The sequence below is a fragment of the Euleptes europaea genome, chromosome 12 (assembly GCF_029931775.1).
Source record: "Euleptes europaea isolate rEulEur1 chromosome 12, rEulEur1.hap1, whole genome shotgun sequence".
NCBI lineage: Eukaryota > Metazoa > Chordata > Lepidosauria > Squamata > Sphaerodactylidae > Euleptes > Euleptes europaea.
The window spans coordinates 66,940,774-66,968,283 of NC_079323.1; the positions used below are offsets into that span (position 1 = coordinate 66,940,774).

The following is a 27,510-nucleotide window of genomic DNA, read 5'->3' on the forward strand; positions in this document are numbered from 1 at the left end:
ATAATTTTGGAGGGATCCCCAGATCCCACCTGGAGACTGGCATCCCTACATATGAACCCTACCTATTCACTCTGGTCATCTTTAGAGGCCCAGCTTCAGATATCCTAGATCAGGCCTCCCCAGTGGTTTCCAACCTCCAGGTGGTGCCTGGAGACCTGGCAACCCTAGCCTCTCCCCCCCACGCCGGGAGATCTACACCTGGTTATGGCCCCCGAATGATGTTATAAATGAGCAAATGGCCCTTGGCAGGAAAAAGGTTCCCCACCCCTGCCCTAGATAGGTGAAAACCCAAGAATTGGCTTTTTCAGTTGTAGCACCAAATCTTTGGAATTCCAGGGAGATTCGTCTGTCTTCCTCTATTGGTGTCTCTTGCCAGCAGGTGAAGGCTTTTTTGTTTCATTTGACATTTCCCTCAATAACCATTACTGGCTCTCCTCCCTGGCTCTGATGTTGTTTATGTATTTTTATTGAATTGTTTTATCATCTAAATTTGTTTAATAATGATTAAATTATTCAATTTAATGTTTTTATGTTTGCTGCCTTGGGGACCCTGATCAGGGAGAAGTGTGGCATAAAAATGTTTTAAATAAATAAATGAATAAAATGTAAATTGGCATATATAACACAGGAATATTCTATCAGATCTCCACATTACTTGCATCAGAAAAAAAACATCTGTTCCTCTCCTCCTCTTCTTTTCAGGGCCTTCCTTCACCATTGCTTCGCTGCCCATCACAGAGGCTGCTGGACCGGATTGTGCGACGATATGCTGAAGTGCCAGATGCTGGTAGCATTTTCATGGACCATTTCTCAGATCGGGATAAATTGCGCCTCCTGTACACACTGTCAGTTAATGCACATCCCATTATCTTACAGGTACAATTCTTTTTCATAATTTTTTTATTATTTTCTATATTCTTACAATGAATTATTTCAACAATCAATTATTTTAACAAACTAATATAAACAAGTATAGTTGTTGATCGTCTTATCACAAAATAAAACAAATCTTGACCCCCCTTCACCCCCCTCCATCTAATAATAAATTGTAATCTCTTTTGCATAAAATTACTAATCCCGATATTGTTTTATATCCTAAAATATAGTTGCTTCATTTAATATCACTTAGGTTATAAATATATTTCATTAAAACATATATTACATTATGACAAATAAATCTATATATGATTATATAAAAAAGTCATAAAAAAGGATTAGAATAACTAGTAACCTTTAAACATCCCCATTTGCAATTCATTTTCACAGTACATGCCTCCCATTCCCCCAAAAACTGTGCATTGTCCTTTTGGTCTATCAATGCCGTAAGTTTTGCCATTTCCATCAGTTCCATCATCTTTTGTATCCAGTCTTTTTTGTCTGGCATTTCCTCTGTCTTTCATTTAGCTGCATATATCAATCTTGCTGCAGTGGTGGCATATATCAAAAACGTTCTTTCAGTAAAGATATTGTCTGTTACCATACTTAGTAACATCATTTCAGGCGTTTTAGGTACATTGTTCTGTATAATCGTCCTTATTTCATTATATATCATGTCCCAATTTTTTTTAGCTTTTTCACAGGTCCACCACATATGGTGAAATGAGCCTATTTCATTGTTACATTTCCAACATTTCGGTGACATTGATTTATAAGCCGGTGCAAGTTTTTTCGGTGTTAGGTACCATCGATACCTCATTTTATAGATACTTTCTCTTAATGATTGAGAGAGTATGGATTTCCTATCTCCTGACCATAGTCTTTCCCATTTATGTAACATTATATCATGACATAACATCTGTGCCCAGGTAATCATAGTAGGTTTCACTCGATCTTGTTCACAGTAAAGTTCTAGTAACAACTTATAAATCTTGGATATTAGATGGTCATTTGTATCAAATATAAGTTTTGAAAAGTTGATTTACTTCTGGAGAAATCTGTTTTCAAATCCTGTAGAAAAACATAATTGATCTGATGGTATTGAAACCAGGTCAAAAAGTCATTGATTTCGTCATATTCTTTTAACGAACATTTTGTACCATTCCACTTTAAAAGATCTTGGTAAGTAACAAATTGAGCTGGTCTTAATGGACGTAATGTTAACATTTCCTGGGATTAAATCCATAGCGGAGTCTTCAATTCAAGAAGGTGCTTATACCTAATCCATATTCTATATAAAGATGATTTAACTCTATGTTGTTGAAATGATGCATGAGTCTTAATTTTATCATACCACAAATATCCATGCCAACCACTTCTATTATCAAAGCCCTCTAAATCCAGTAGATGCGTATTAGTCAGTTCCATCCAGTCTTTCAGCCATACTAAAGCAGCCGCTTCAGCATATAACTTAAAATTAGGAAGTGCAAAACCACCCCTATCTTTAGAATCCACTAAATATTTATAAGCAATTCTTGGTTTTTTCCCTTGCCAGACGAAATTCAAGAAGTCTTTCCTCCAAACATCAAAGTATTTTACTTGGGATATTATAGGCAAATTTTGAAACAAAAATAATAATCTCGGTAATTTCAACATTTGTGTTGTTGAAATACGACCCAATAAAGAAACTTTTTTATTTGTCCATAGCAACATATCTTTTTTAATTGCTTCCCATAATTTGATATAATTATTGGTAATCAAGTCTTTATTTTTAGATGAAATCCAAATTCCCAAGTATTATTTGCTTTCTCCCATCCTGTCATAGATATAAAATCTTGTTGCTCTGCTCCAGAAAGATTTTTAAATATTGTTTGCGTTTTCTCTTGATTGATCTTAAATCCTGAAACACGGCCATATAAATTCAATATGTCCTTCAATTTATATGCAGATTGATTTGGGTCATCCATAATCAACAGAAGATCATCCGCAAATGCTCTCAATTTAAATTCATGTTTGTTTATTTTTAGACCATGAATATCCTCTGATTCACGAATTTTATAACACAATGTTTCCAAGACCAAACTAAAAAGTAAAGGAGAAAGTGGACGTCTTGTCCCCTTTTGTATATCGCAGTCTTCTGACATGGATTCATTAACCAATATTTTCACTTGTTACTTCGTGTATATAGCATTTATGCCTCTTCTAATTTTTTCACCGAAGTTCATTATCTCCAAAACTTTTTTCATGAAGTCCCAGGAAACCATATCAAAAGCTTTCTCAGCATCAAGAAAAACAAAAGCTGCTTTACACTGGATATTGTGTTCATAGTACTCTAAGGCATCTAGAAGTATCCTGAGATTATCTTTAATCTGTCTCCCTGGAACAAAGCCCACTTGATCTTCATGAATTGTCTTTATTTTTTTAATTCTAGATGATAAGACAGAGGCATAAATTTTATAATCCACATTCAATAGAGAAATAGGTCTATAGTTGGTCACCTTTTCAGGGTCTCTTCCAGTCTTGTGAATCAGCGAGATAAAAGCATGTGTCCATGTTTCAGGAGATACACCTGTTTCAAGTATTGTATTGCAAACCATCAAAAATTGATTTAGCAGATTTTTTAATATTTATAGAATGTAAAAATTTCTCCATCTTTTTGTTTGAAATATCATTTTTTTTGGTACAATCTAGTATAGAAAGATACAAATTCTTTCTGTATGTCTGTTGTAGTATAAGCCGGTCCTTTTGGAGTTTGTATTTTGACTATAATTTTTTTTGAAAAGAGTCTCTTAATTGACTTGCCAAAAAATTTCCTGGTCTATTTGCATGTTCAAAATATCTTTATTTTGCATGTTTCAAATTTCTATTCATCTCTTCTGAAACCACCAAATTTAACTGATGTTTAAGAGCATTTATTTTCCATAGGATAATACTTTTCTGACTCTCTTGTAATTCCATAATGAGTTGTTCCAATTTTTGTAAATCCCAAAGTATATTATTTGTCAACTGTAACTGTTTTTTCTTCCATGCCGTATTTTTCTGTATCATAAAGCCTCTGATTACTGCTTTAAAAGCATCCCAGATTGTATTTAAGGTGGTTTCTCCATTCATATTTATTTCAAAAAAGTCTTTAATAAGAGTAGATAACTCAGTTTGTGTTTTGTCATCTCTTAATTTAATTTCCATCTAAATGCTTGTCTGTTGTTCCATTCAAATGAAACCAGATTATGATCAGAAAAAGTTCTTGGTACTATATGTACTTTACGTAGCTGTGTAAAAATTTGATTCACTTGCCCAGATCATGTCTATTCTGGAGTGTGAATCATGTCTTGCTGAATAGAAAGTAAACTCTTTAGCAGTTGTATTCATTGTTCTCCAGATGTCTTGCAGTTCCAGTTCCTCCATCATTTGAAAGAAAGTTTTTGGAAGGTGTCCTTCTTTATCTTTAGTCTTAACTCCATTAAAATCTCCCGTCAACAGAATCTGTTCTTCAGCATACTGGAACAGAATATCCTGTAATTGTTTGTAAAACTGAGCCTTTCCTTCATTTGGTGCATAGATCCCAACTACTAATGTTTTTTGACCTGATATTTTTATTCTAATTATCACAATTCTGCCTTCTTCATCTTTGTAAACAAGTTCAGGATTCAAATTCGGTTGAGCATATAAAGCAACTCCTTTAGTTTTTGTTTTAGATGACGAAGTGAATACTTGACTTAATGTTTTTCTTTCCAAATATTTTCTATTTTTTTCGAGATGTGTTTCTTGTAGACAAATTAACGTATAATTTTGTTTTTGTAAAAGTTTGAAGATCCTTTCTCTTTTGATTTTTTCATTCAGTCCATTTACATTCCATGAAATCACCTTAGCCATGACATCTATTTCTTAAATAGTCTTATGATGTAAGTCCTCCAGCTGCTCCCTGCAAGGAAAGGCCTACTTCTTCCTCCTGTCCTTGTTCCTGCTCCTCAGGAGAAAGATCTGTTAGTTCTTTTCTGTATCTTCTCTGGAATTTTTCAACATCTGCCATGGAGGTAATGGTAGTTCTAACCCCTTTGTACATAAATGTGGTAATATCCAGCAGTATTTTAGTCCATTCTTCCTTAGCATTGTGGTGAATTCCTTGAATATGTTTCTCTTTGACATCAAATGTCGGGGAATGTCTTTGAGAATTATTAATTGTTTCTCCTACCAACATTGGCTTCTCATAGTGAAGTTGCATAATGGCGTCCTTCATTCTAGTGTCATAGAAAATAATCATGATATCTCTGGGTTTAGATTTCTTTAATCTTGCTGGTAGAGGGATTCTATAAAGTCTATTTATTGCATGATCCAATGCTTGTTCCTCTATGTGGGTTAGTTCAGCTAGTGATTTTATAATGGTCTTTCTGGTATCGCCAAGTTCTTCAGGCAGGTTCCGTAGACAAAGATTGGTATCTCTAACTTTCAAATCCATCATGGCCAGCTGGTCCTTGACTATCTTCCTGAGAGTGTATTGCATCCAGTTGTCTTTCATGGCTTTCCACCTTTTTCTTGACATCTATCTTCTATCACCTTTTTAACCGATGTCAGCTTTATGTCAGCTTTAATTGTTGTAACCTGAGTCTTCAAATCTGTTACCGTGTGTAGTTTTTGATTGATAGATTGGGTAAAGGTGTTCAGCATAGTCAACTGATCCATTTGCTTTGAAAGCTGCTCTTGTTTAGACATCTGATCATATTGTTTTGTATTTGCCTCATTTTGTTTGGCAAACATTTCTTGCATTTTCTTATCCATAGTTGTATCTTGTGAGGGTTCTTTAAGTTTAGACAATGCAGGAGAAGCACTATGCAAGGATCCAGACCTTTGGGGGGATGCAGACATTTGCAGCAAAGTCCTTATTTTTAGACAGTTTTGGCGGGTTCTAAAAACTGTAATCGTTTAAAGTGGGTAGCTCAAGTCAGTTTGTTTTACATATTCGCCAGGGTAAATAAGTTTAAATGCCACAAAGCACCGTAGAAACAGGCTTTTAAAGTTTGAAGTATCATAGAGTATTTCAGACGCTTTAGGTCGGCATTATACAGGAAACAGGAAGTTCACCGGAAATTATGTAGTCGCGGACCTTCCGTCATCTCCTCTCTATGGTGCTAGGATGTAGGAGCTGTTTAACTGCTGCACTGGGGAGACGCACTTCCGGTCCTACGATGCGTCCGTCTCTTCCTGCCTCACTGTTCCTGGTATTTGATGATTGGTTGCCTCAAAGAGCAGTGAAGTAATTTCCTAGCAATCTTCCGGTACTCCAAACAGATCTCATCCAGTGAAGACGTGGCTGGCGGTGCAGCTCACCAATAATTTAAAAATCATCAATGATTTAAAGAATATACAAGTACCAGAGTAACTTAGCGAGGAAGGAAAGAAACCGCTGCATAAACTGTTGCTAGGCAGCAAAAGCTGTGCACACTTTCAAACCGCCGCCAAGATGTAAGACGGCAGAGTGGGAAAGAAAGGCAGGAAGCGAGGACACTGTGCTGGTTGCTAGGCAGCAAAAGCTGCGCACGCGTAATGTAACAGGTTGGCGAACGGCAATGGAGAAAAAGGAGGGGCGGGAGACATAGACACTGTGTGAAATGTAAATCAGCTAAAATTCCCGGCTTCTTGGTCCCCTTTTCCTCCCCCCTTTTTTCCCCAGTTAATTTTGCTCACATTTTCATTTTCATTTTTGTTTAAACTGGAATGATAACTTGGCAAGTGTAGAATTATACACACTGTTATACTGATAGGGAGTCAATTTAGAATCTAACTAACACTCGTGCCCGGTTGATTTGCACAGCTCATAGTAGCTTTAACATTGCAATTTGTAATTCTGCAAGTACAAATTTATTTTTGGTGCAGTCTGGTATTTTGTACTAATTTAGTGTATGTTGGCAGCAAGTACTGCCTCTAACTATCTCTATCTGTGGGATATTTATTGCATTTATGTAATTTTGAATGAATAAGTGACACATAGTTACACATAGTTACACATAATAAGTTACACATACTAAGTTACATATAGTAATATAAATATTATTTATATTTATCAAAAATATAAAATAGTTACATGATTTATACTAAGAGTGATTGTCATTATATTGAAGAATCTATTACTTTGGAGCCTTGTGCTGTATTATTTGTTAGTATTCATACATTGCAGCATAGGTGTAACTTTTGTTGCTAAACCTCCAGGTACTAGCTGGAGATCTCCTGCTATTACAACTGATCTCCAGCTGATAGATATCTGTTCACCTGGAGGAAATGGCCAACATTGATGTTGGGTAGTGTGACTTTCATTCCTCCAAATTTTCTTCTTTGTTTTTGGTAAGTTTTTGATTATATCTTTGCTAGTGTTTAGTGCTAAAGACGTATAGGTCCAGGTGTGCTTATAAGTTTGGACATAGTTAGCAGAGATGATATTTTTGTGTATATTCTGGTTTTGTTAACCAGCAACTAGTGCTTCAGTTCCCATATTTAACAAAATACTTCTGTTTTCTAATGTAAACTTTTTATATTTTGCTTATTCAGTTGAGTTTTTTGGAAGTGGCAGATCTGGCTTATTTCTCATTTACTGTATTTCTAGTGGTAGAATTCTTTGTAGACAGTTCAACATTTACATGGGTCATGTCGAGGGTAATGCCTTTACAATGGTTTACCCGAGTCATTCTTCCTCATGGTGTCGTCGGTCCTCCCTAGTGCCATCTATTGAGTTTTTTGTTGTTTCACTTCTACAATATTTTCTCCATTCAATATTTATTTTGCAGAATGTGATTGGTTTGGGGCATTTTTGGGGACAGTATTGTTTGAATAAAATATATATTCGATAAGGAATAAAATGAAATGAACTAATAACTTTATGGCTGTAATTGTATTCTTTTTTATGTTAATGCTTTGGCCTCTGGGTATATTTGATATTTCATTGATCAATCATTACACTATTACCCTGTAATATGTCTGTATGTATGTATGTATGCATATTATTATCATATCATTACTTTATTGTTGTTATTATTACTGAATGTACAGTGTGTTATTGTTTACTGCAATAGTAATTTTGATAATGTCGTAGTTTACGTTTGTAAAATCAAATGTGAATTGTGCTCTGATATTGTATATTTTACTTTTGAAGGGATTACTTTGTCCACATTCTGCCATAACTCTAACCACCTAATCTAACTTAACCTAACCTACCTTTTGCAGAATATAGACAAAGTTTTCCATTTGCAAGTAAAATATACAATAAAGATTAGGTTAAATTATATTAGGTTGTTAGGTTAGGTTAGGTGGTTAGAGTTATTACAGAATGTGACAGCTTTTCCTTCACAAGTAAAATATACAATGTTGGAGCTCAACTCGCATTTGATTTTATGAACATGTAAACTGTGACATAATCAAGCTCTGTCGTGGCTAATGAACCCCCCTTTTTAAAAAGAGGTCAAGACCCCAGGAAGAATAGCAATGAGTTCATGAATACTTAAGTGGATACCAAAAACACCAACTCAACGAAAAACAATCGTGCGAAATTTCTTTTTTATTATTATTTTCTACAATTCAACAAAAATAAACATATCTCAACAATATATTCAGTTGTAACTACTTGTAACAAAAAAAGCTCATTGCTATTACTGATAATATGTTATCTATAGTATTCAATGCTATATGCTACATATGACTTCCCCGCATCTTCTTCAGTCACTAATTCTACTGGTTAACACTTTTGCATTTCAAATTGATTTCTAATCCTTATTTTCTCTCATACAGACTTGCTTTAAGCTATCTATACTACTTCTATAAGCAATTTCAAGTCCTACATAGTTATAATATTATCATCATTGTCTCTATATAACATTCTATTATTCTATAATGAAGGGATTAGATCAATACATAAACAAATTTTTCCATTAAAAATTCATCAAAGTAAATCCACCGTGCCTCCCTTACACCCCAAAAATAAGCATCATCTTAGCCATTATCTTGTTTTGGGAGGGGATCTACCAGTCCTTCTTTATTTCCCAATCTCCAACCCCCATTTTTCAGTATAGTAGCTGTAATTCTGGCCTCTGAAAATGTAAAAGAAGATCCCAGTGATTGTATCCATTGGCTTCTTGTTAAAATTTCCAGCAGCTTCTTGGTAAGATCCTTCGTCATGTCTCCCTCCATCGCTGGCTGCCAGGAAGTGTTTTCTTGGGATAATAATGTTCCTCCTGTCAGCAGTAACTCAGACAAGTAGATTGTAGAGGTATTGAATTCTCTCATGTTGCTCTCTCTCATTGCCAGCTGGTCATTTGCAGCTACCTCTTTAAGAATAAATTGTTCTAATTCATTGTCATTATTTCCAGATTTTATCACCATTTCCACATAGCATTCAATAGTCATCTCCTTAGTAGAACCTTCTATTTCCATTGACATAATTGTTGTCGTATCTTGGGTCTTCACATCGTGGATCTCCTCAATAATTGTATCCAGTTTTCCATTAATTCCATTAATTGATTTAAATAGGATATTCATCATCTCAGCTAGTTGAAATACTTGATGTGAGAGAGCTTGTTGTTTTTCAAAGACTAAATCTTGTTGCACTGCAAACATGTCCATTTGTTTGAATAACATCTCTTCCATCCTCTTGTTTGACATATCTGCTTGTATTCTTATATAGAAGCAGGCTTTGTAATTTTCAAGATATCCTCAATTACGCTTCAAAGCGGCACAGATAAAGAAAAGGAAGTAGGCAGGAAACTGCAGTATCATAGACCCTGCGTCGTCTCCTCTCGGTGGTTAAGTGGTAGGAACGATCTGATGGTTACACCGGGGAGATTCACTTCAAGTCTTCCAATCTGCCCTGTCTTTTCGATGGTAACAAAGCCCTTCTTGTTATCTTCTGGTCTTAAGAGGCGATGTGGCTGGATTGATTGAATCAAAGAGAACCGGAAGTGGGGGGGGGGAAGGTTTTCGTCTCCCTCCCTCCCCTCAAAACATTTAATTGGTAGTTGTAAAGTCATTCAAAAGTCCCTTTTATTGCGTCTACTCACTGATCAAGTTGATAAGGTCTTAGTCAGTTCATTTAATGGCATTTGTTTATTTAAAAAGTCTCGTTACGCTGGGCAGGGAGTCGCCGGTTTTCGTAGGTGTTTTTATCATCATTCAGGTCTTCTCAATCAAGATAAAGGCAAAAAGTGTCTTTTTACTCACACTGACTTCCAAAGGTGAGGCTTCTTGTTCTTTTCATAGATTCTTTGATGTTAATGTATAGAGGAGGTCAAAGCCTAAATCCAAAGAGTCGTCCGTGGCAATGGTAGCCCCTATGTGCCGGCGGGGACAGCTTCCAAAACTCTGAGAGGCTTAATAAAGGCTCTCTCAGAGAATATGGGAGTCCAACCGCTCTTGAAGGCTGCAGGGGAATTTCCTGCTTCTCGATCCACTGTTTAGGACCAAGTTGGGGTGCTTACTGCACTCCAAATCTAAACGACTCTTGGTGTCTCCTGGGAGCCCCCAAGAAACAATGGCGCTCTGACCAAACGCTCTACAGGAAGTCCTCATGCGAAGGTTCTGAATGTAAAAAACTGTCAAACTATTTTACAATGTCAAGTTAAGGTCTGTCAACACCTACAGCTGAAACAAGCCAAGCAAGCACCAGCGAAGCCAGTGATAGTGAACAAAACAAAGCTCTTTCTAGCAATACACAACCCACTATTAACACTTTTGATTCAGATGATGATCACAATGATCAACATGAAAGTACCATGGAACACGAAGAGACAGAGCAGAAACAGGAAACAGGAAGCAAATTCAGTGATTTCAAAGAATACAGTGACCTCTCAAACTGGCCCATAAGAGTTGATAATGATTTCATACATAATTGTTTAATGCAAGCCATCATTGTTGTTTTTCAAAATAAAAAACCAGATGATGTTTATACCAAATCCAGCAGGGTTTACAAGGACCAAAACAGAAGTTTCTCAAACAAATACTTTGAACAGTTTGAAAAGTAGACTGTGATATCCTGGTTAGTTTACTCAGAGCAAAGGCTGTATATACTGCTTTGTTTGCAAACTCTTTTCTAATTTTCTAAATCTAAATATCACAACAGGTGGGTTTTATGCCTGGATGAATCATGAAGATAGCATGGAACATAAGAGGGCAATCTTGTGTTGGATAACAAGAAAGTCAAATAAAAACACCATGGATCAGCAACTTGATGAACAGATGAGAAAAAACATGTACTATTTTGAAGTACTGAAAAGAGTTGTAGCTGATAAAGTTTTTAAGTAAAAGAGGTTTGGCATTTAGAGATCATGAGAAGAAGTGGGGCTCACCAAATAATGAAAACTTCATGGGGGCCATTGAACTTATTGCAGAGTTCGGCCCATTTTTACATGAACATCTCAAGAAATGTAAAAATGAAAAAGTAAATGTTACTTACCTATCCCAAACCGTATATGAAGAATTGAGAGAAATCATGGGAAAACATGTGCAAGATGAAATTGTGAATCAAATCAACAACCTAGACACCAATACTACTCTATTGTTGTCTCTACGCCTGACCTGACACATGTTGACCAGCTGGTAATTGTGGTTCGATACTGCTATAATGGAAAACCCTGTGAGAGATTTTTAATGTTTTTACCAATAGAAAACCATTCATCCATGACCTTGTTCAACAAAATACAAGTCCTGTGTGAACATAAGCTTTCACTTGAAAATATCCGTGATCAGTCCTACAATAATGCATTTAACATGAAGGGCTCGGAGAAAGGACTGCAAACACTCTTTAAAAACATTAACATTAATCAATGAATCAAATCAATGAATCAAATCAACAACAATGCAGACTATGTACCATGTGCAGCCCATTCACTCAACCTTGTGGGAGGAAGGGCAGTGTCTACTGTGCCTGAAGTTTCTTTTCTACAAAGATGGGGGATTTTGAACACAGAGGGCAATCTAGATTTTTCTCTAAAGAGCTTAGTGTAACTAAAGTGTAACTAGATGGTCTTCACAGTATGAAGCAGTCCCCAAGGAATTAAAAATGCATATACAGGTATTTTACAAACTCTCAAACATATTTTTGAAGAAGCCTGAATGTAAACGAGATGCAAAGAATTTATACCACAAGTTAGTTGTTGGAATATGCTACTTTAACAGTCGTTTGGGAAGAAGTGCTGGAGCGTTTCAACAAAACAAGTAAGAAACTCCAAACCCCTGGTTTTGATGTATTTGAAGGTTATTTTGGTCTACCATGACTGAAGAGTGCTTAAATTATTTATGCATTCTCTAGAAAACGACATTTCAAGGAAGCTGTTATATGACAAAACTGTATATTGCTAGAAAAAAACAGAAAAAAGTTATTTTGTAAAATGAGCTTCATTTAGTGTTTATGCTCATAGATGTCTAAAAGATTGTTTTATTTCCCTAATTTTAATCTCATAACTCGAAAACTATAAGGTAATTTTATTCACACCAATGACGGATATGTGAGATAACCCAGTACAGCAATTTTAATCAAAATCTGAGGTGTAGTATTTAATTTTAAAAAATTGTGGTGATCAGCCATAGAACAACCTCACTGAAGAAGATAACAGCAGTTATTCAGACCTCATTGCTGATGGGAAGGCGCCCACTAAAGCCCATTTTCAAGGACTCCACCCCACCACCCTGTTATCCACCATTTGGGCCTCAGGGTCCTTGCAAAGGCAGCAAGACTCTTTGGACCTTGTTGGAGGCGGCCCTAATGTTGCTGGTTGCGATGGGCCCCCAAAATGTAGGTCCGCCACTGCCCATGGGGACACAGGAAACGTGTTTGCACAGGAAACGTTTTCCTGCCTCCACCTTCCTGCAACAGTCTAATGTCCCCCTGAAACCCTGTTCCAGGGCCTCCCTCCCCAAGGAATCAGATTGGGGGGGGCTGTTGTAGGATTAGGTTGTTGTAGGAGGAGGAAGGCAGGGAAATTGTACTTGCACCCACAGAAACGCTAGTGTGGATCTGAGCCAATTTGTTTTATGGCAGCCAGAGCCAGTTTCAAACATCATTAATATATCTAATTTTTAACATGACCCCCTTCTGTAGATACAAATCCTGATATTGGGGGAATTTACAGACAAGATCAATCTTTCTACAAACCTGGAAAAGCCCCAGTATTGCAGGAAAAAAAAACCTGAACTCTCAAAAGAAAAAATCATTGCCGATTTAACCCGCCCCCACAGAGATAGGCATGTCTGCAGCTTTAAGAAATGAATGCCCCCAGTGTCCATTGCTAAGCAACCACAAAAGTATTGTTTATTATCAAAAGTAAATGTCTATATAAAATACCAATTCAAATCAGAACTACACGACCAATAAATTATCTCTGCATGCACAGAACAAATCAGAAGTGCATGACCAGACACATTTAAACCAAGTCTTTTTCAGTGGTCATCAAATATAACACATATACCATAATGACACATCGTAACTATTATTTAAAAAATTTTGAGCCAATGAAAGCGTCACTGATTGATTAGCTGTGGTATGGACCAAATTGCTGCTTTTGATTCATACATTTGGGACTAAATAAACAAATTGAGTAATATAAGGAACAATATGTATGTTTCCACCATACAAAACATTATCTCTATTACTAAAACCATTAGTATTAACATGGCCAGCTCCAACTTTGGCACCCCTCAATTATGCATCAGAACAGCAAACCACACAGTGAATACGCAGCAGTGAATACTTATATCGAAGTGATCACATGATTAGCTTAGTTCTCAGGCAGACACTGAGTGTTGCACTTTGACAAATGGGCTGTAGAGCACGTAGGGTATGCTCCTTGCACTGTCTAGGCCTCCCCATTCCAAGGACCCTACCTGTTTATTGTTATTTTTTAACTGTCCCTAAAATAGAATACTTTTTTCTAAGGCAACATTAAATGCACTACCATTGGGGGAGTTAGCAGGCAGATTTTCAAGCATCCCCTTTTCTGAATGATTTTGTGACTAAATCAGAGAACTTGGACACTGTTTGGCATTTTTTATTGATTGCAAAAAGTATGATCTGGCTAGAGATAAATGGATCACAGTATACATCCAGAAGTGGGGACTTGCCCTAAAGCAAGAGATAATTGCAAAGCTATTGGCTTTTAATGATACTTTTACAAACTGTATACCTTAGATTATGTGTTTTTGTATTTCTGTATGTTTGGTTACTTCAATATTACTAAATTTGTTGAATTGTTTTGCTCATGACCTGTTGGTCCATGAGAATATGGAACATGGAAAAGGAAAGGATAGCCCAAAATAAAGAAAAGGATATAAGCCAAACTAGCAGGTGATTGACCATAACTACTCCTGACACGTCCCAAGTATGAAACAACTCTAATCCCATTAAAATGGTTGACAAATGTGTAAAACGAGGCTAAAATTCAGTGAATTCATAGGGTTTCCCATTGAGAGTCACATTGTGTTCCTTACTGTAACTGGATTTGTCCTCGTGAAACTCTGCCGTCATGCTTTCCTAGAAGTGACTCCAAGCCAAATGTTCCTGTAATACAATCCCTGGAACTCCCTTCTATTTAGGAAAGTTAGGAATGTAAAACAACTAAGAGTATGCAAAAAAGTTTTCTGGTAAATTTCAGGTTTGGGTTTATTGGCCTTATATTTTGGGGGGAAAGTAATTCTGTGAGATTGCAGGATATTTTAATGTACATATGCATTCGGTATTCAATGATCGTATAAGTATATATATATAATGGGTATAATGGACCCATACCAGTAAATGGGTATTCGGCTTCATTTCCAGGTTTCCCTCCCAAAATTGAGTCCATTATATATGGAATTTATTTTCGAGGCTCCATGGGGGGCTATTTTTTGAGGTACAGTCACCATATTTGCACTCCTTAGAGGGACACTGAAGTTTGGTGAAGTTTGGGACAGGGGGTCCAATTTTATGAGCTTGCAAAGGGGTCGCCCCCATCCTCCAAGCGTTTGCGAGAGCCGAGCTGTCAGTCAGTTTTCAGGTTCATAAGGTCAGCATTGCCAAGGACTGATGGAAAGAGCCAACCGGCAGGCAGCCGCCTCTGTGGGGGCTCTATTTGTATCTGGGTCACTTTGCATGATGTCCATGCAAATAAGCTTCCAAACTAAGGGAAATTGCTTAAATGCAAGAAAAATAAAGTACACAAATCATTTCTTTGGGTGGCAAATGACATCCTGTGGACAGTCCTTTAATATAGTCAAAAATCTGATTTCAAGAGGTGGTCATGGTGTGAGTAAACAAAGTCACTACTGAGAGTGACCTTCAGTTTGAGGTTTTCATAAGGGGGGATAATATCAGAGCCAGCCAAAGTCTCAACCATGGGGGTTGTCTGAAGGAGATTGCTCATCTGCATGGGTGAGGGAATCTTCTTCAGAAGCCCAAAGCAGCTGAATGTCCCCTCCAAACAAAACCAGTCAAAGATAGAAAAATGGAATGGGAGAAGGCACAGAGCCATGCATCTGAGCAAAGGTAAATAGCTGAAACCCGAAAAAGCAGAATATCTATTCGGGAATTGCCTATCCAGCTTTTTTCAGCTTCCTGGTTTTTAGTATTCGGCTGAAATTAAACCTGAAAAAGCCAAGACGGCTATTTTTTTAGTTTATTTTCAGTTTGGGTTTACCGATATGCACAGCTCTAAAAACATTATAGTAAGTAATTCTGTGAGATTGCAGGATATTTTAATGTACATATGCATTCGGTATTCAATGATCATATAAATATTGCCACTTTAATATGGACACCCTTTTTATTTCCTCTCCTTTGCAGATCTTCCCTGAAGCAGAAGGGTGGCCATTTCCAAAATACTTGGGGTCTTGTGGCCGGCTAATAGTCAGTACCAGCACCAGACCTTTGAAGGAATGTTATAGTGTATCTCCTGATATGGCAGCAGACCTAGCTCTCCAGCTTCTTGCTATCATTAGTTCCATGATGAATAATGATCTGAACTACTTCTTCTACTTCACCTATGTTGATGCTAACACATTTGGAGTTTTCAACAATGGGTATCTGTTCGTCCGGGATGCCAGTAGACTAGGAATTATTGACATGCAAGAAGGTACTTAGCTTCATCTTTCAGGCAGCATAGAAAATGTAACAAGGCAGGTAGATGTTATTCACCTTTTTTAGCTTCTAGCATTTACAGGCAATTGGTTAATTAAAAGTCCCAGAAGCGAAATTTATTGGCTATCTGTGTACATATATCAAGTTGCCAGATTTTGTATGACTGATACTTACATGCTTAACTAATCTGATAAAGGCTTAAATCAAAACACACAGTCTATATATATAGGAAAATTAGATATAGGAAAACATTCTCTTTACCTTTTATATAGTCCATAAAGCCAAAAAATGTCTGCTGTGGCAAAACACTGCTATAGGTCTGGCTTAAGGTAGTGTGGGGGCACATAAGAGATAGAATTATGACAGCAGGCAATGTAGATTAGGAGAAAAGAGAGCAAAATACCTGGCTTCCAAGCACCTGGCATCCAACCCAGGGACAAGAAATACATCAGGGAAGCCCCCTTAGGCAGGTTTTAAAAAGCATAAATTTTCACTCCACCTTCATCTAAATCTAATCCAGCTTTCCTTATGATATGTACTGCATATAGATTGAAGAGATAGGGAGATAAAATTCATCACTGTCTGACACCTTGTCCAACTGGAAACCATTCTGTTTCTGCATATTCTGTCCTATCAGTAGCCTCTTGACCAAAGTACAGATTGTTCATCAAAACAATTAAGTTGCACATCAAAAGTGTGGCACACTCATTTCTTTTAAAACCAACCTTAGCTTTTTGGGAGCTTTGCCATAATCTATGAAACAAAAGCTGATTTCTTCAGAAAATCTCTCGTATGCTCCAGTAACCAACATAACTCTGCAATACAATCTCTCGTGCCTTTTCTGAATCCAGCTTGAACATCTAGCATTTCTCGTTCCATATATGGTAACAGTCTTTGTTGTAAGATTTTGAGCATCACTTTACTCACATGAAAAATTAATGCAATGGTCCGATAGTTGCTGCAGCCTTTGGCATCTCCTTTTTTGGGGAACTGGAATGTAAATTGAGTGTGTGGACTATTGTTTTGTTTTCCATATTTATTGGCATATTCTTGTTAAAATTTTGATAGACTCAATTTTTGTGGCTTGGAATACTATTGATATCCCATCACCAAGCATCTTCAGTGGAAACTTAGAGATTTGCTGGAACAAGGGAATTATAGCACAAGAGCAGGCTGGTTTCAGAGAAGGCTGCTCTACAATAGATCATTGTGTGTTGCTAGACCATCTTATTAAGAAGTATGCGGCAAATCTGCTGTCTCACTGTATGCAGCTTTTATTGATTTGAAATCGGCATTTGACTCAATCCCAAGATCCATTCTCTGGGAAAAGCTAAGAGCTTCTACGATAGACAGACGGCTTCTGTTCCTGATTTGAGCCCTATACGAAAGAACCACAATACGGGTAAGATGTAACCATCAAGGGCAGCTTACCGACCCCATTTGTAACAAGGAAGGGGGTCAAACAGGGCAGCATCCTAGCGCCATTATTGTTCAATTTTTACATCAGTGATATGGTAGCATGTTTAAACAAGCAAGAGCTGCACCCCCCAAAACTGGTGGACAGGCACATTCCCCTGTTACTATATACCAGTGATGGCGAACCTTTTAGAGACCAAGTGCCCAAACTGCAACCCAAAACCCACGTATTTATCGCCGAGTGCCAATGCGGCACTCTGGATGGAGAAAATGTGCATCTGAGTGGCAAATCCAAGGCAAAACCACCCATTCACAAACGGCCAATAACCCCCCATGCAGACTTTTCAGAATCTGGATGGGGGAAATGTGCATCTGAGTGGCAAATCCAAGGCAAAACCTCCCATTCACAAATGGCCAATTACCCCCCATGCAGAGTTTTCAGAATCTGGATGGGGAAAATGAGTGAGGGGCCAGCTTGCCCCAGCAACGGGGTGTATTGGGGGGAGAGAGAGAGAGAGAGACACCCCCAAGGAAAGGCCGCAGGCTTGCATGAAAACCCGCAAGGCGAACTTTTGCAACTCGCCCCCCCAACGATGCAAAGACACAAACACAAAAAAGCCTGCCGCATTGCAGAGGAAGAGGCGCCTTTGCATTGCACCCCGGGTAAGGGGGGGGCAAGCTTGCGCACTTCCCACACCAGCAGCAAAACCCGTGCGGGTGCAAAGGGTGGCAAGTTTGCAAAAGTGGGTTGGGGGGGCCTTTCCCACCCCGTTCCTCCGGTCCGGCTCCCTGGCTCCCCTCCGCCGCCTGCAGCGAAATGCAAACCCCGGGCGAGACGCGCTTTACAAAAAACATAACCAAGCCACGCACCCTTCCAAGCAGCGCGCTTGGTAGCAGCTCCCGACACAGGGGGGCTCGGAGGGGAGGGGAGGGAAAGGGGGGAGCGATTCCCAGCTCGCTGCCGCTGATCACAGTGCAGCCTACCGGGGGGGAGAGAAACCCCTCTACCCCCGGCCAGGGCCAGGGCCACTCACAGCAGGCAGAGGGCGAAGGCTCCTGCCACGCTCTTGTGCACCAGGAAGCTGTTGTCGCAGCCAGCCCGGGCCTGCAGCTCCTTGGCCGCTGCCCGGCTCAGGTCCTTGTGGAACCACGGCGGCGGCACAGGCGGGGGCGCCGGGCTGGCCGGCGGAAGAGCTGCCACGCCGCAAGCCATATGCCTCCTGCCGCCCCGCTTCGCCGCAGCAGCAGCAGCAGCGCCGCCGCCCCACCCAGGTGCTGCTCCGGACCCGCAGCCGCCACTGGCTACCCGGTGGCCGCACCGCTACACCTGCCGCCTCGCCCCCGCCTCCGCCCGGCTCTGCGCGTGCCCACAGAGAGGGCTCGGCGTGCCGCTTATGGCATGCATGCCATAGGTTCGCCAACACGGCTATATACGGACGATGCCGTTCTTCTTTCTAGAACAGGAGTGTCCAAACTTTTTTCAAAGAGAGCCAGATTTGATGAAGTGAACATGCGTGAGGGCCGACCATTTTGCCTGACATTCTTACTTAATTTAATTAAATGCAAATTAACTATTTTATGCAAAGTTTATTGCAAACGGCATACTTATTATGCCCATAACCACAGACTGCACCACAAAAACCATGGCTACATTCCTTCCTTTCCCCAAAGCCCCTTTCAGCTCACCGGATGCCCCTAGCTTCTAAATCTCCAACCTTCCTTCTGTAGGGAGGGAGCAGGAACTCTTCCTCCCCCCTCCCTCCTTGCTCATGTGCCTCTCTGGGACTGTCACCTCTCTCCCTTCAACAATGCCAGGGGTATTCTGTCCTTCCCTCATCTGAGCCAGGAAATAAACTGGTTTTCATTCTCATGGAGTCCAAGATTCAAACACTCTGACATCTCCCGTGCAGGGAGGAATGTGGAGTTTTTCTCCCCATGAGAGCCAGCGTGGTGTAGTGGTTAAGAGCGGTGGTTTGGAGAGGTGGAGTCTGATCTGGAGAACCGGGTCTGATTCCCCCACTCCTCCACATGAGCGGTAGAGGCTAATCTGGTGAGCTGGATTTGTTTCTCCTGCTCCTACACACGAAGCCAGCTGGGTGACCTTGGCCTAGTCACAGCTCTCTTAGCCTTACCTACCTCACAGGGTATCTGTTGTGGGGAGGGGAAGGGGAGGGCGATTGTAAGCCACCCATAAGTGGTAGAGAAAGTGGGCATATAAAAACCAACTCTTCCCTTCTTCTTTCCTTCTGACCTCTTTGCTCTCTGCTCGGGGCTTTGACCTCTGGAATGAACACGGGTGTCCTCTGCAGACTCGGCCCCATCTGAACGCGCCTCATTTCCAAACACGATACATGCCAGGAGTCATTTATTTCCCCACCCCATCCCTTCTTTCGAAGCAGCCACTTCCTTGGAGAGAACCTGCTGGGGGGTCTGACTCCAAACACTCACTGCCCCCAAATCCAGCCCCCTCTCCCCCTGCCTTTCCTTGACTCACAATCCCCCCACTCAAGACCCATCCAGTCTCTCCCCTCCTCCCTCCCACCCACCCTGCAAATCTGGATCCCTCGCGAGGCCTCCGCAATGCAGGGAAGGGGCTGCATCTCCCCCCCCAGCCTTCTGCAGAGAGGAAGGAGGAGAGCCAGACGGAGCAGCCCCCCCCCCACTCCCAGGCTTTTCGGTGTTTGTGTGTGTGGGGGGGATGTCTTTCCTCTCCCGGATTGGGGCCAGCCTCTGACCTCCCTTGCATTTCCCTTCCCCCCCCGCCACCTTTCCCACCCTCTAGTCCTCCCCAACCCATCCTCAGGATCCCCCTTGACCCACTCGGGAGGAGCTGCTGCTGCTTTTCCATGCTTCAGAACAACAAAGGCCGTGTCCCCACGCACGGGCTCTGGGTAGGAAGGAAGTGGCCTCTCTAGGGTTTCAGACTCGCTGGCCTTCATTCCGGGGGGTGGGGCTGAGAAAGCCAATCGAGGCGACCCTCCACCCAAGCGTCACCCCCTCGGTCGGGGATGCAAAGCACAGGCGCAGCCCCCACGCGCTCCCTTTTCTCTCTCTGCAAAACAGGCTGGGGGGCTGTATTAAACCGGCCCGGGGGCCGCAATTGGCCCCCGGGCCGGACTCTGGACATGACTGTTCTAGAATAACTATTGGCATCAGGAGGGCATTGCGCCTGCTTGCGATCTATTGCACTGATAATCAACTCGAGGTTAATCACTCAAAAACTATAGTAATGGTCTTTGCCAATAAGCCAAAACTTCACTCCTGGAGTCTGAATGGGATTAAGATAAGCAGGTACACTGCTATAAATACCTGGGTGTGGTCTTTCAGGCAACAGGATTAAGGAATTCTCACATAGCCAATGTCTCCACCAATGCCCAAAAAAGTGCCGCAGCTATATTAAAAAAAATTTGGACTAAGGGAGGACACTCGGTTACAGCTGCTGTTAAAGCGGGGGCTGTTATTAACACAGCAAATTACTCCAGGCTGGAGAAGATCCAATCCAAATTCCTGAGAGCTGTACTACAAGTCCCTCCCAATGTCTCCAATGCTGCAATTCGAATGGAGGCAGGGGAAGTAAAGACTGAAGCAAGGATATGGATTGTCTCGATCTCCTATTGGCTCAAAATAGCTCCACGTCCCAAAGGACTTGTTAACCTAATTTTGTTTGACACTTTTGTTTTCCCCTGGTTAAGAAATCTGATGAATAAACTAGGCTATTATGGGCTCTCACAACATCTGCTCCTATCAATGGACTCTGATCAGAAAACGACCAGAGCCCTGATCAGGCAAAGAGTTCTGGATGTGGAAAGACAGCATGACCTAAGTCAGGGGTCCTCAAACTATGGCCCGCAGGCCGGATCCGGCCCGTCAGGGTCCTGAACCTGGCCCCTTTTAAAAATTGCAGCCGCAAGGTAATGCTGGGAGGAAGTGTGTTGATCCCCAAGGGACACGCCGGGGCGGAGCGACGACCTTTTCTCCCCCCCTTTGTGGGGGAAAAAAGAAAGTGACGCTTAGCGCGGGAGGGGATGAGCTCGCCCGGCCACTGTTGCTCCCTGGAAGCCGCGCCACAGCGGGAGCCCTCTCCGGCCACCATCCGTGCGCCAGCCATGGCGGACTGACCGCCGAGCCTCTCACAGCAGCCGCCACCTGAGCTGAGGCAATGGAGCGACGCTGCCAGAGGCAGCCGTGACCGGCGGGCAGCGCAGCGGTGATGATGGCCGCCGCCTTCCCGCTCCTGCTGGGCGCCCTCGCCCTCCTGCTGGCTCCGGCAGCCGCCTCGATGGAGGCGAAGGAGTGCGACAAGCCCTGCGCCAACGGAGGGCACTGCCAGCCCGGCACCAGCCAGTGCGAGTGCCAGCTCGGCTGGGTGGGCGACCAGTGCCAGCACTGCGGGGGGCGCTTCCGGTGAGACGGGGAGGGAGGGGGGAGATCCCTGATCCCTGGGGGGGGATCAGGTGGGGCTCTTTGTGTGCAATGGGGGGATTAAAATAGGGTTGCCACCCTCCAGGTGCGGCCTTGAGATATCTTGGGATTACAGCTGATGTCCAGACAGAGATCAGGGGAGGGGCCCTGACTCAGTGCTGGAGCATCTGCTCAGCATGCGGAAGGTCTGAGGTTCAATTCCCAGCATCTCCAATTAAAGGGACCAGGCAAGTAGGTGAATTGAAAGACCTCAGCCTGAGATCATGGCTCAGTGGTCGAGCATCTGCTTGGCATGCAGCAGGTCCCAAGTAGGTGATGTGAAAGACCTCTCTGCCTGAGACCCTGGAGAGCCGCTGCCGGGCTGAGTAGACAATACTGACTTTGATGGACCAAGGGTCCAATTCAGTATGAGGCAGCTTCATGTGTTCATGTTTTAGAGGGGAGAGGCTGTGGCTCAGTGGTAGAGCATCTGCTTGGTGTGCAGAAGGTCCCCAGTTCAATCCCCAGCATCTCCCGTTAAAGGGACCTGGCAAGTAGGTGATGTGAAAGACCCCTGCCTGAGGCCCTGGAGAGCCGCTGCCGGTCTGAGTAGACAATACTGACTTTGATGGACCGAGGGCCTGATTCAGTATAAGGCAGCTTCATGTGTTCATGTGACGACCGGTCACTTCCTCCCAGCTCCCTACACATGGGAGGGAAGAGGAAAGAGAGACAAGCCACGAGGACAGGAGAGCCACGCCGACTCCCATTAGCCACAACCACCCTCCTGCAAAAAGTATAGTCCGGCCCCCAACAGTGTTTGAACTGGCCCTCTGTTTAAAAAGTTTGAGGACCCCTGACCTAAGTAGAATCAAAAACATGTGCTACAATTGCAGCACTCTCACCAACGTGGTCCTTTCCCACTTAGATAGTCCAGACTACAGGAGGGCCTTCACCATGATGCGTTGTAACACACTCCCTTCAGCCTTTTTGGAAGGGAGATACAAAAAGATACCATATGCAGGATGATTATGCCCCTGCTCTGATGGGAGTATTGAGACCCTTCAGCACGTTGTGTTCGAATGCAAAATCTATAACAAGATATGAGAAGCCGTTCTTTCTGTATTATCGGGCCTCCCAGGGCGATCCAGAGCTTTTAGTCTTTCTAACATGCTCTCAGACAAGGATATGGAGATAACTTTTAAAGTGGCCAAATTTAAGTGGCAAGCTATGAGGGTCAAACTTAATGGTTGAGCGATTTTAGATTTATATTTATGCTAACTCTAATTTTGTAAAAATAAAAATTATGCGCTTAACGGCTTTTATGAGTGAGAAAGAAATTATAGGGGCTCGCACTTGATACTCTTTTATATGTGTTATGTTATGTATGTATATCTGGTATGTTTTTATGCTGGTCTTGGACCGTATTAAACTCTTTTCAGTTTCAGTTTCAGTTTCAGATATCCCATCTATTCGTGTCTCCCAATTTTCCTCAGTGCAGCTTTCACTTCACTTTCTAAAACTGTTTCTTCTTGGAAGGAATCTGTCATCCTTTCATCTTTTCTGTATAGTTCTTTAGTGTATTGGTCCCATCTTTTCTTTATTTTGTCCTGTTCAGTTAATGTATTTCCATGTTGATCTTTCAGCTTTTCAGGTTAGTTTTTAAATTGCCCTTTGATTTTTTGGATCTTGTGGAACAGCTCTCTTGTCTAGATTATATTTTGGCACTATGGATGTTTTGGTGTTTTTCTTCAGCTTTATTCTTTAAAGTTAAAGTTAAAATTATTTAAAAGCATTAAAATAACTGCTTTATTGAGAGACTTATACTAACCAGTATTACAACAAGAACCTATTATACCAGATGTTTGAATAATTGAGAATAGAATTTACAACATATACACATGCCTGGTTGGGTTTGAACTGTTTGTATTTGTATTCATTAATGTATTTCTGTAAATGTGTGCAGGTTTACAAAGGGTTTTAATTAACCACTGATGAAGGCCCCATAGGCCGAAATGCGTTTGGTATGTGGTTATAGTTATCAACCTCAGGAAATGCTATTGTGCTATTTTAATGCTTTTAAATAATTTTAACTTTTATATAGCGCTTCTAATAAATTATACTTTCAGTATTTAAACATAGACTTATATATATTTTCCTTTCACCCAACCTTGGATACACAACTTTATTGGTTACAGCATCAGGCATTGGCATTGCATAGGGGCTGGATCCAGCCCATCTGCTGGGAATAGCCTGAGATGCAGTATGTGGGATCCACTTGGACAGAAGCCTGCTGTGTGGTCCCCTGCCACTTGGCGGGAGGCCACCACCCTGATAGCCCCCGACTGGGCATGTCCTATTCCAGGCCTCCCCCAGAAATAAATCCAGCCCCATGCCAAAACTGCCAAAAGTTGTGACGAATTAACATGAAGTTGATATAACAACCAAACAGCCCAAGTATAGGGAGGGAGGGCAGGACAAATTAGGAAGCAGACTCAGCTGGGCAAGGGGGGCTGCTTCTTAAATACCTATCTGGAGGAGCCGAGTGCAATAGCTCATATCTGAGCCTCCCTGCTGGCTCTGCCCCTATTGAGCCAGGGCCTGATTGGTCCACTTGAAATATAGGGTGGGCCAGGAAGGTATGCAGCAGGGCAGGAAAAGTTCCAGCTAGAGTTAAAGATGCTATGGCTCCTTCTCCAGCTTCCACACCAGCAGCCATTTTGTGGCAGCATGCTGGCTGCCCAGCTGAGTCCCTGCCCCACCAGACAAGCCCCTGAACCTTGTGCCAGCTCCCAACCCTCCCCAGCGCATGCCAGAAAACTGGGCTTGTAGGTAAGTCTAAGCCTTGCTTTCTGTCACCTTTTACTTTTGCTTCTTGAAACAAAATTGCTGAAGAGAGACATCAGTCATCCATCAAGGCTTTTCATTTCTTTTGGCTACAAGAATAGTCTTTGCACATTCTTCCTTGATAATAGTTTCCACCCATAGTTATTCTAGTTTACATTCACTTGAACGTAGTAATGCAAATGTTCTTTACATGGTCTAAACTCTTGTCTAGATTATATTTTGGCACTATGGATGTTTTGGAGTTTTTCTTCAGCTTTATTCTTATTTTTGGTATTAACAGTTCATGGTCTGTACCACAATCAGCTCCTGGTCTTGTTTTAGCAGAGAGAATAGAGCTTCTCCATCTTCTGCTTCCAATTATGTAATATATTTGATTTCTATATTGGCCATCCGGTGAGGTCCACCTATATACAATTGTCTGTTTGGTTGCTTGAAACATATGTTCACAATGAACAAATTCTTGTCTTCACAGACTCTATGAGTTACTCTCCTGCTTCATTTAGTGTGCCTAGCCCAAATCTTCCAACAATACTGGATTCTGTTTTATTTTAAATTCCACTCACCCATGATTATTAGCACATCTTGTTTAGGTGTGTGATCAATTTCTTCCTGGACACTTGAATAGAAGCTTTCAATTTCTTCCTCATCAGGCCCAGCTGCCCCCTTTAATTACCTGAAACTTGCCTAACCCTTTGCAGACAGAGAAGTTTGTAATGTTCAGTGGTCCATGTCTTGTTTGCTATATAACTTTATATCTCCCTTGGGAAGACTCTCTGCCCCAAGCTATTTGGAGAGGCTGGAACAGGATCCAAAATAATTCAGTACAGGAACAATTACTCACTGAATGAAGGGTGTTCACTATCTCCACATTGTCATGACTTTCAAATTGTATGTAAACCATAAACTAAATCCTGCAATACTTAGATTCAACTTCAAAATGTTACATAAAGGACCGTTTAAAAATTCAACACTGCCATCTTTATGAGAAGTCACATGTTTGCTCAATAATACATTAAAAGATAGCATATCCAGAAAAGAGCTGTGAGAGAAAAATTCTCTACCCCATGTTAGTTTTCCACATAGAAGGAAATGTTGATGTAGGGAATGATAAGAGAAGGAAGGGCTCTCACATGACCGACATGTAGCTTTTCTTCTTTCTGCTTTCTTTCTCTCAGTGGGGAAGACAGGTAGGGGGTGAACAGTTTGTAGTCTGACTTGCCTCATGATATAGAGTTAAAGTACTGTAGATGGGTATGTACAGAACATTTGCTCATACATGTTTGTAACTAACGTTTCCGTTTCTTTTTGCTAGGAACCTCGTTGATGGAAGACCAGCAGGAACATTATGACATATTCAGCTGCTTAGCTGTGGACTGTCAGTCTGTGTTTCCCTCCTGTAATTCCATTAAGCACACTCAGAGCCTCATCATGGTGTGTGAGAAAATTCTGCCTGAACTCTTAAAGGAAAAATTCTTGCCTTATGTTCAAGAGGAGATTGACAGTGCTTTGGCCATTTGTGCGGACAGTTTCTTAGCTCAACAAAAAGTCATCTCTGCAGCTCAGAAGCTGGCAGAGATTTTGAAGCCTCTGCGGCCTTGCCACTCTCATTTTGCCTACCGCTATCCTGATTGCAAATATGATGCCAAATGGTAAAAGTATGTTTGCCTGGGATAACAGAGCTGTCCGCCACATGCCTCTTCTGCCTTTGAAGTAAAAAGAATGACATTTAGCTAAGGTTAACCCATTCTTTCAACAAGAATCTGCCCACTTTTTCTGCAACCTGCTTTTTGAGGAATATGCCCTCCTAATAAAGCTTTCCAAAATGTATTGAGCCACAGAGGTGGCACCGATTACTTCTGTAAGAATCAAATTTACTTTGGCTGTATGGAAAATGTCTGAATGGTTATCCTCGAATAATTGACAAAGGATGTCCTGATGGAAGCTACCTTTCTCCCTCTTCCATCTTTGGTGGAACTTTGAAATAGGTCGGTCGGTCTCTCTTTCTCTCTGCAAAAACAACAAAAGTGATAGCCTGTGGTTAGAGCTGCCAGTGGTTAGAGCTGCCAGTGGCACACTCTGTGGTCCCACTCTCAAGTTGCTTCTACATTTCCTTCTTTCATCACAGACAGTAGAAGTTCTTTCACTTCCCTAGCTGGAGAAATGTATTTGCTGGAGAAATGTATTTGTTGCTGAGGCAACTAATTCAGGCTCCCATAGAGATGGGAATCATTCTAACTAGCCATTTCATTTGGAATTTGCTGTTCACTCTACTTAAATAGGTAATCCAGATGACATTATTGACAATTCATTGCTTTCTAGTGTTTTCTGTAATTTTTTCAGACCTGACTTGTGGCAGTAAAAAAAAAAAAATTGAGATGGAATTTCAAGACCAAGCTACATGGACACAGGTTTTCCAGGCTTACTAATCATTTAACAACAACCCCCCCCCCATTTTGTTCCAGTTTTTTTTAGTTTGTGTTTTTTCTGGAAAGTGACTGGTTTTCGCTCAGTATTAATGAATTAATTGTATATGTGGGGTAGGGTTTTGTATGTGGGAGGGGGTTGTATGTGTGCTTATTAGAACCAACATGACAAAATCCCATACAAGGTTTCCCCAAACAGAATGTAAGGCCCAGCCACTGCTGCAGCAACACACACATCCTTCTCTGTTTTGCACACACGCTTGCTCTCTCTCTGACACCAAATGTGCCACATGCTCACTGCTTGAAAGTTCCTTGAGACCTCCTCCTCATTGGCCTTTCTAAAGAATAGCTACACCACACAACTGTGTGTTCTTCACAGCTCAGTACCAAGAAGGCAGAAGACCCTAAGGTACACCAGCCAGCCTTCCTGTAATCTGGATGCCTCCCGCCCCTGTCAGTGATGCT

General features: G+C 41.3%; 1 protein-coding gene across 1 annotated transcript in view; it reads left to right on the plus strand.

Annotated features, from left to right (window-relative positions):
- The window catches only part of LOC130485420 (divergent protein kinase domain 2B-like), a 52,858-nt gene extending 26,583 nt beyond the window's left edge, over positions 1–26,275 (plus strand). Inside the window, exons 3-5 of the mRNA XM_056858611.1 lie at positions 703–876; positions 15,665–15,953; positions 25,935–26,275. Coding sequence (XP_056714589.1) covers positions 703–876; positions 15,665–15,953; positions 25,935–26,275 — 804 coding nt within the window. The remainder of the gene's footprint in view (positions 1–702; positions 877–15,664; positions 15,954–25,934) is intronic.
- Positions 26,276–27,510: the final 1,235 nt, after the last annotated feature.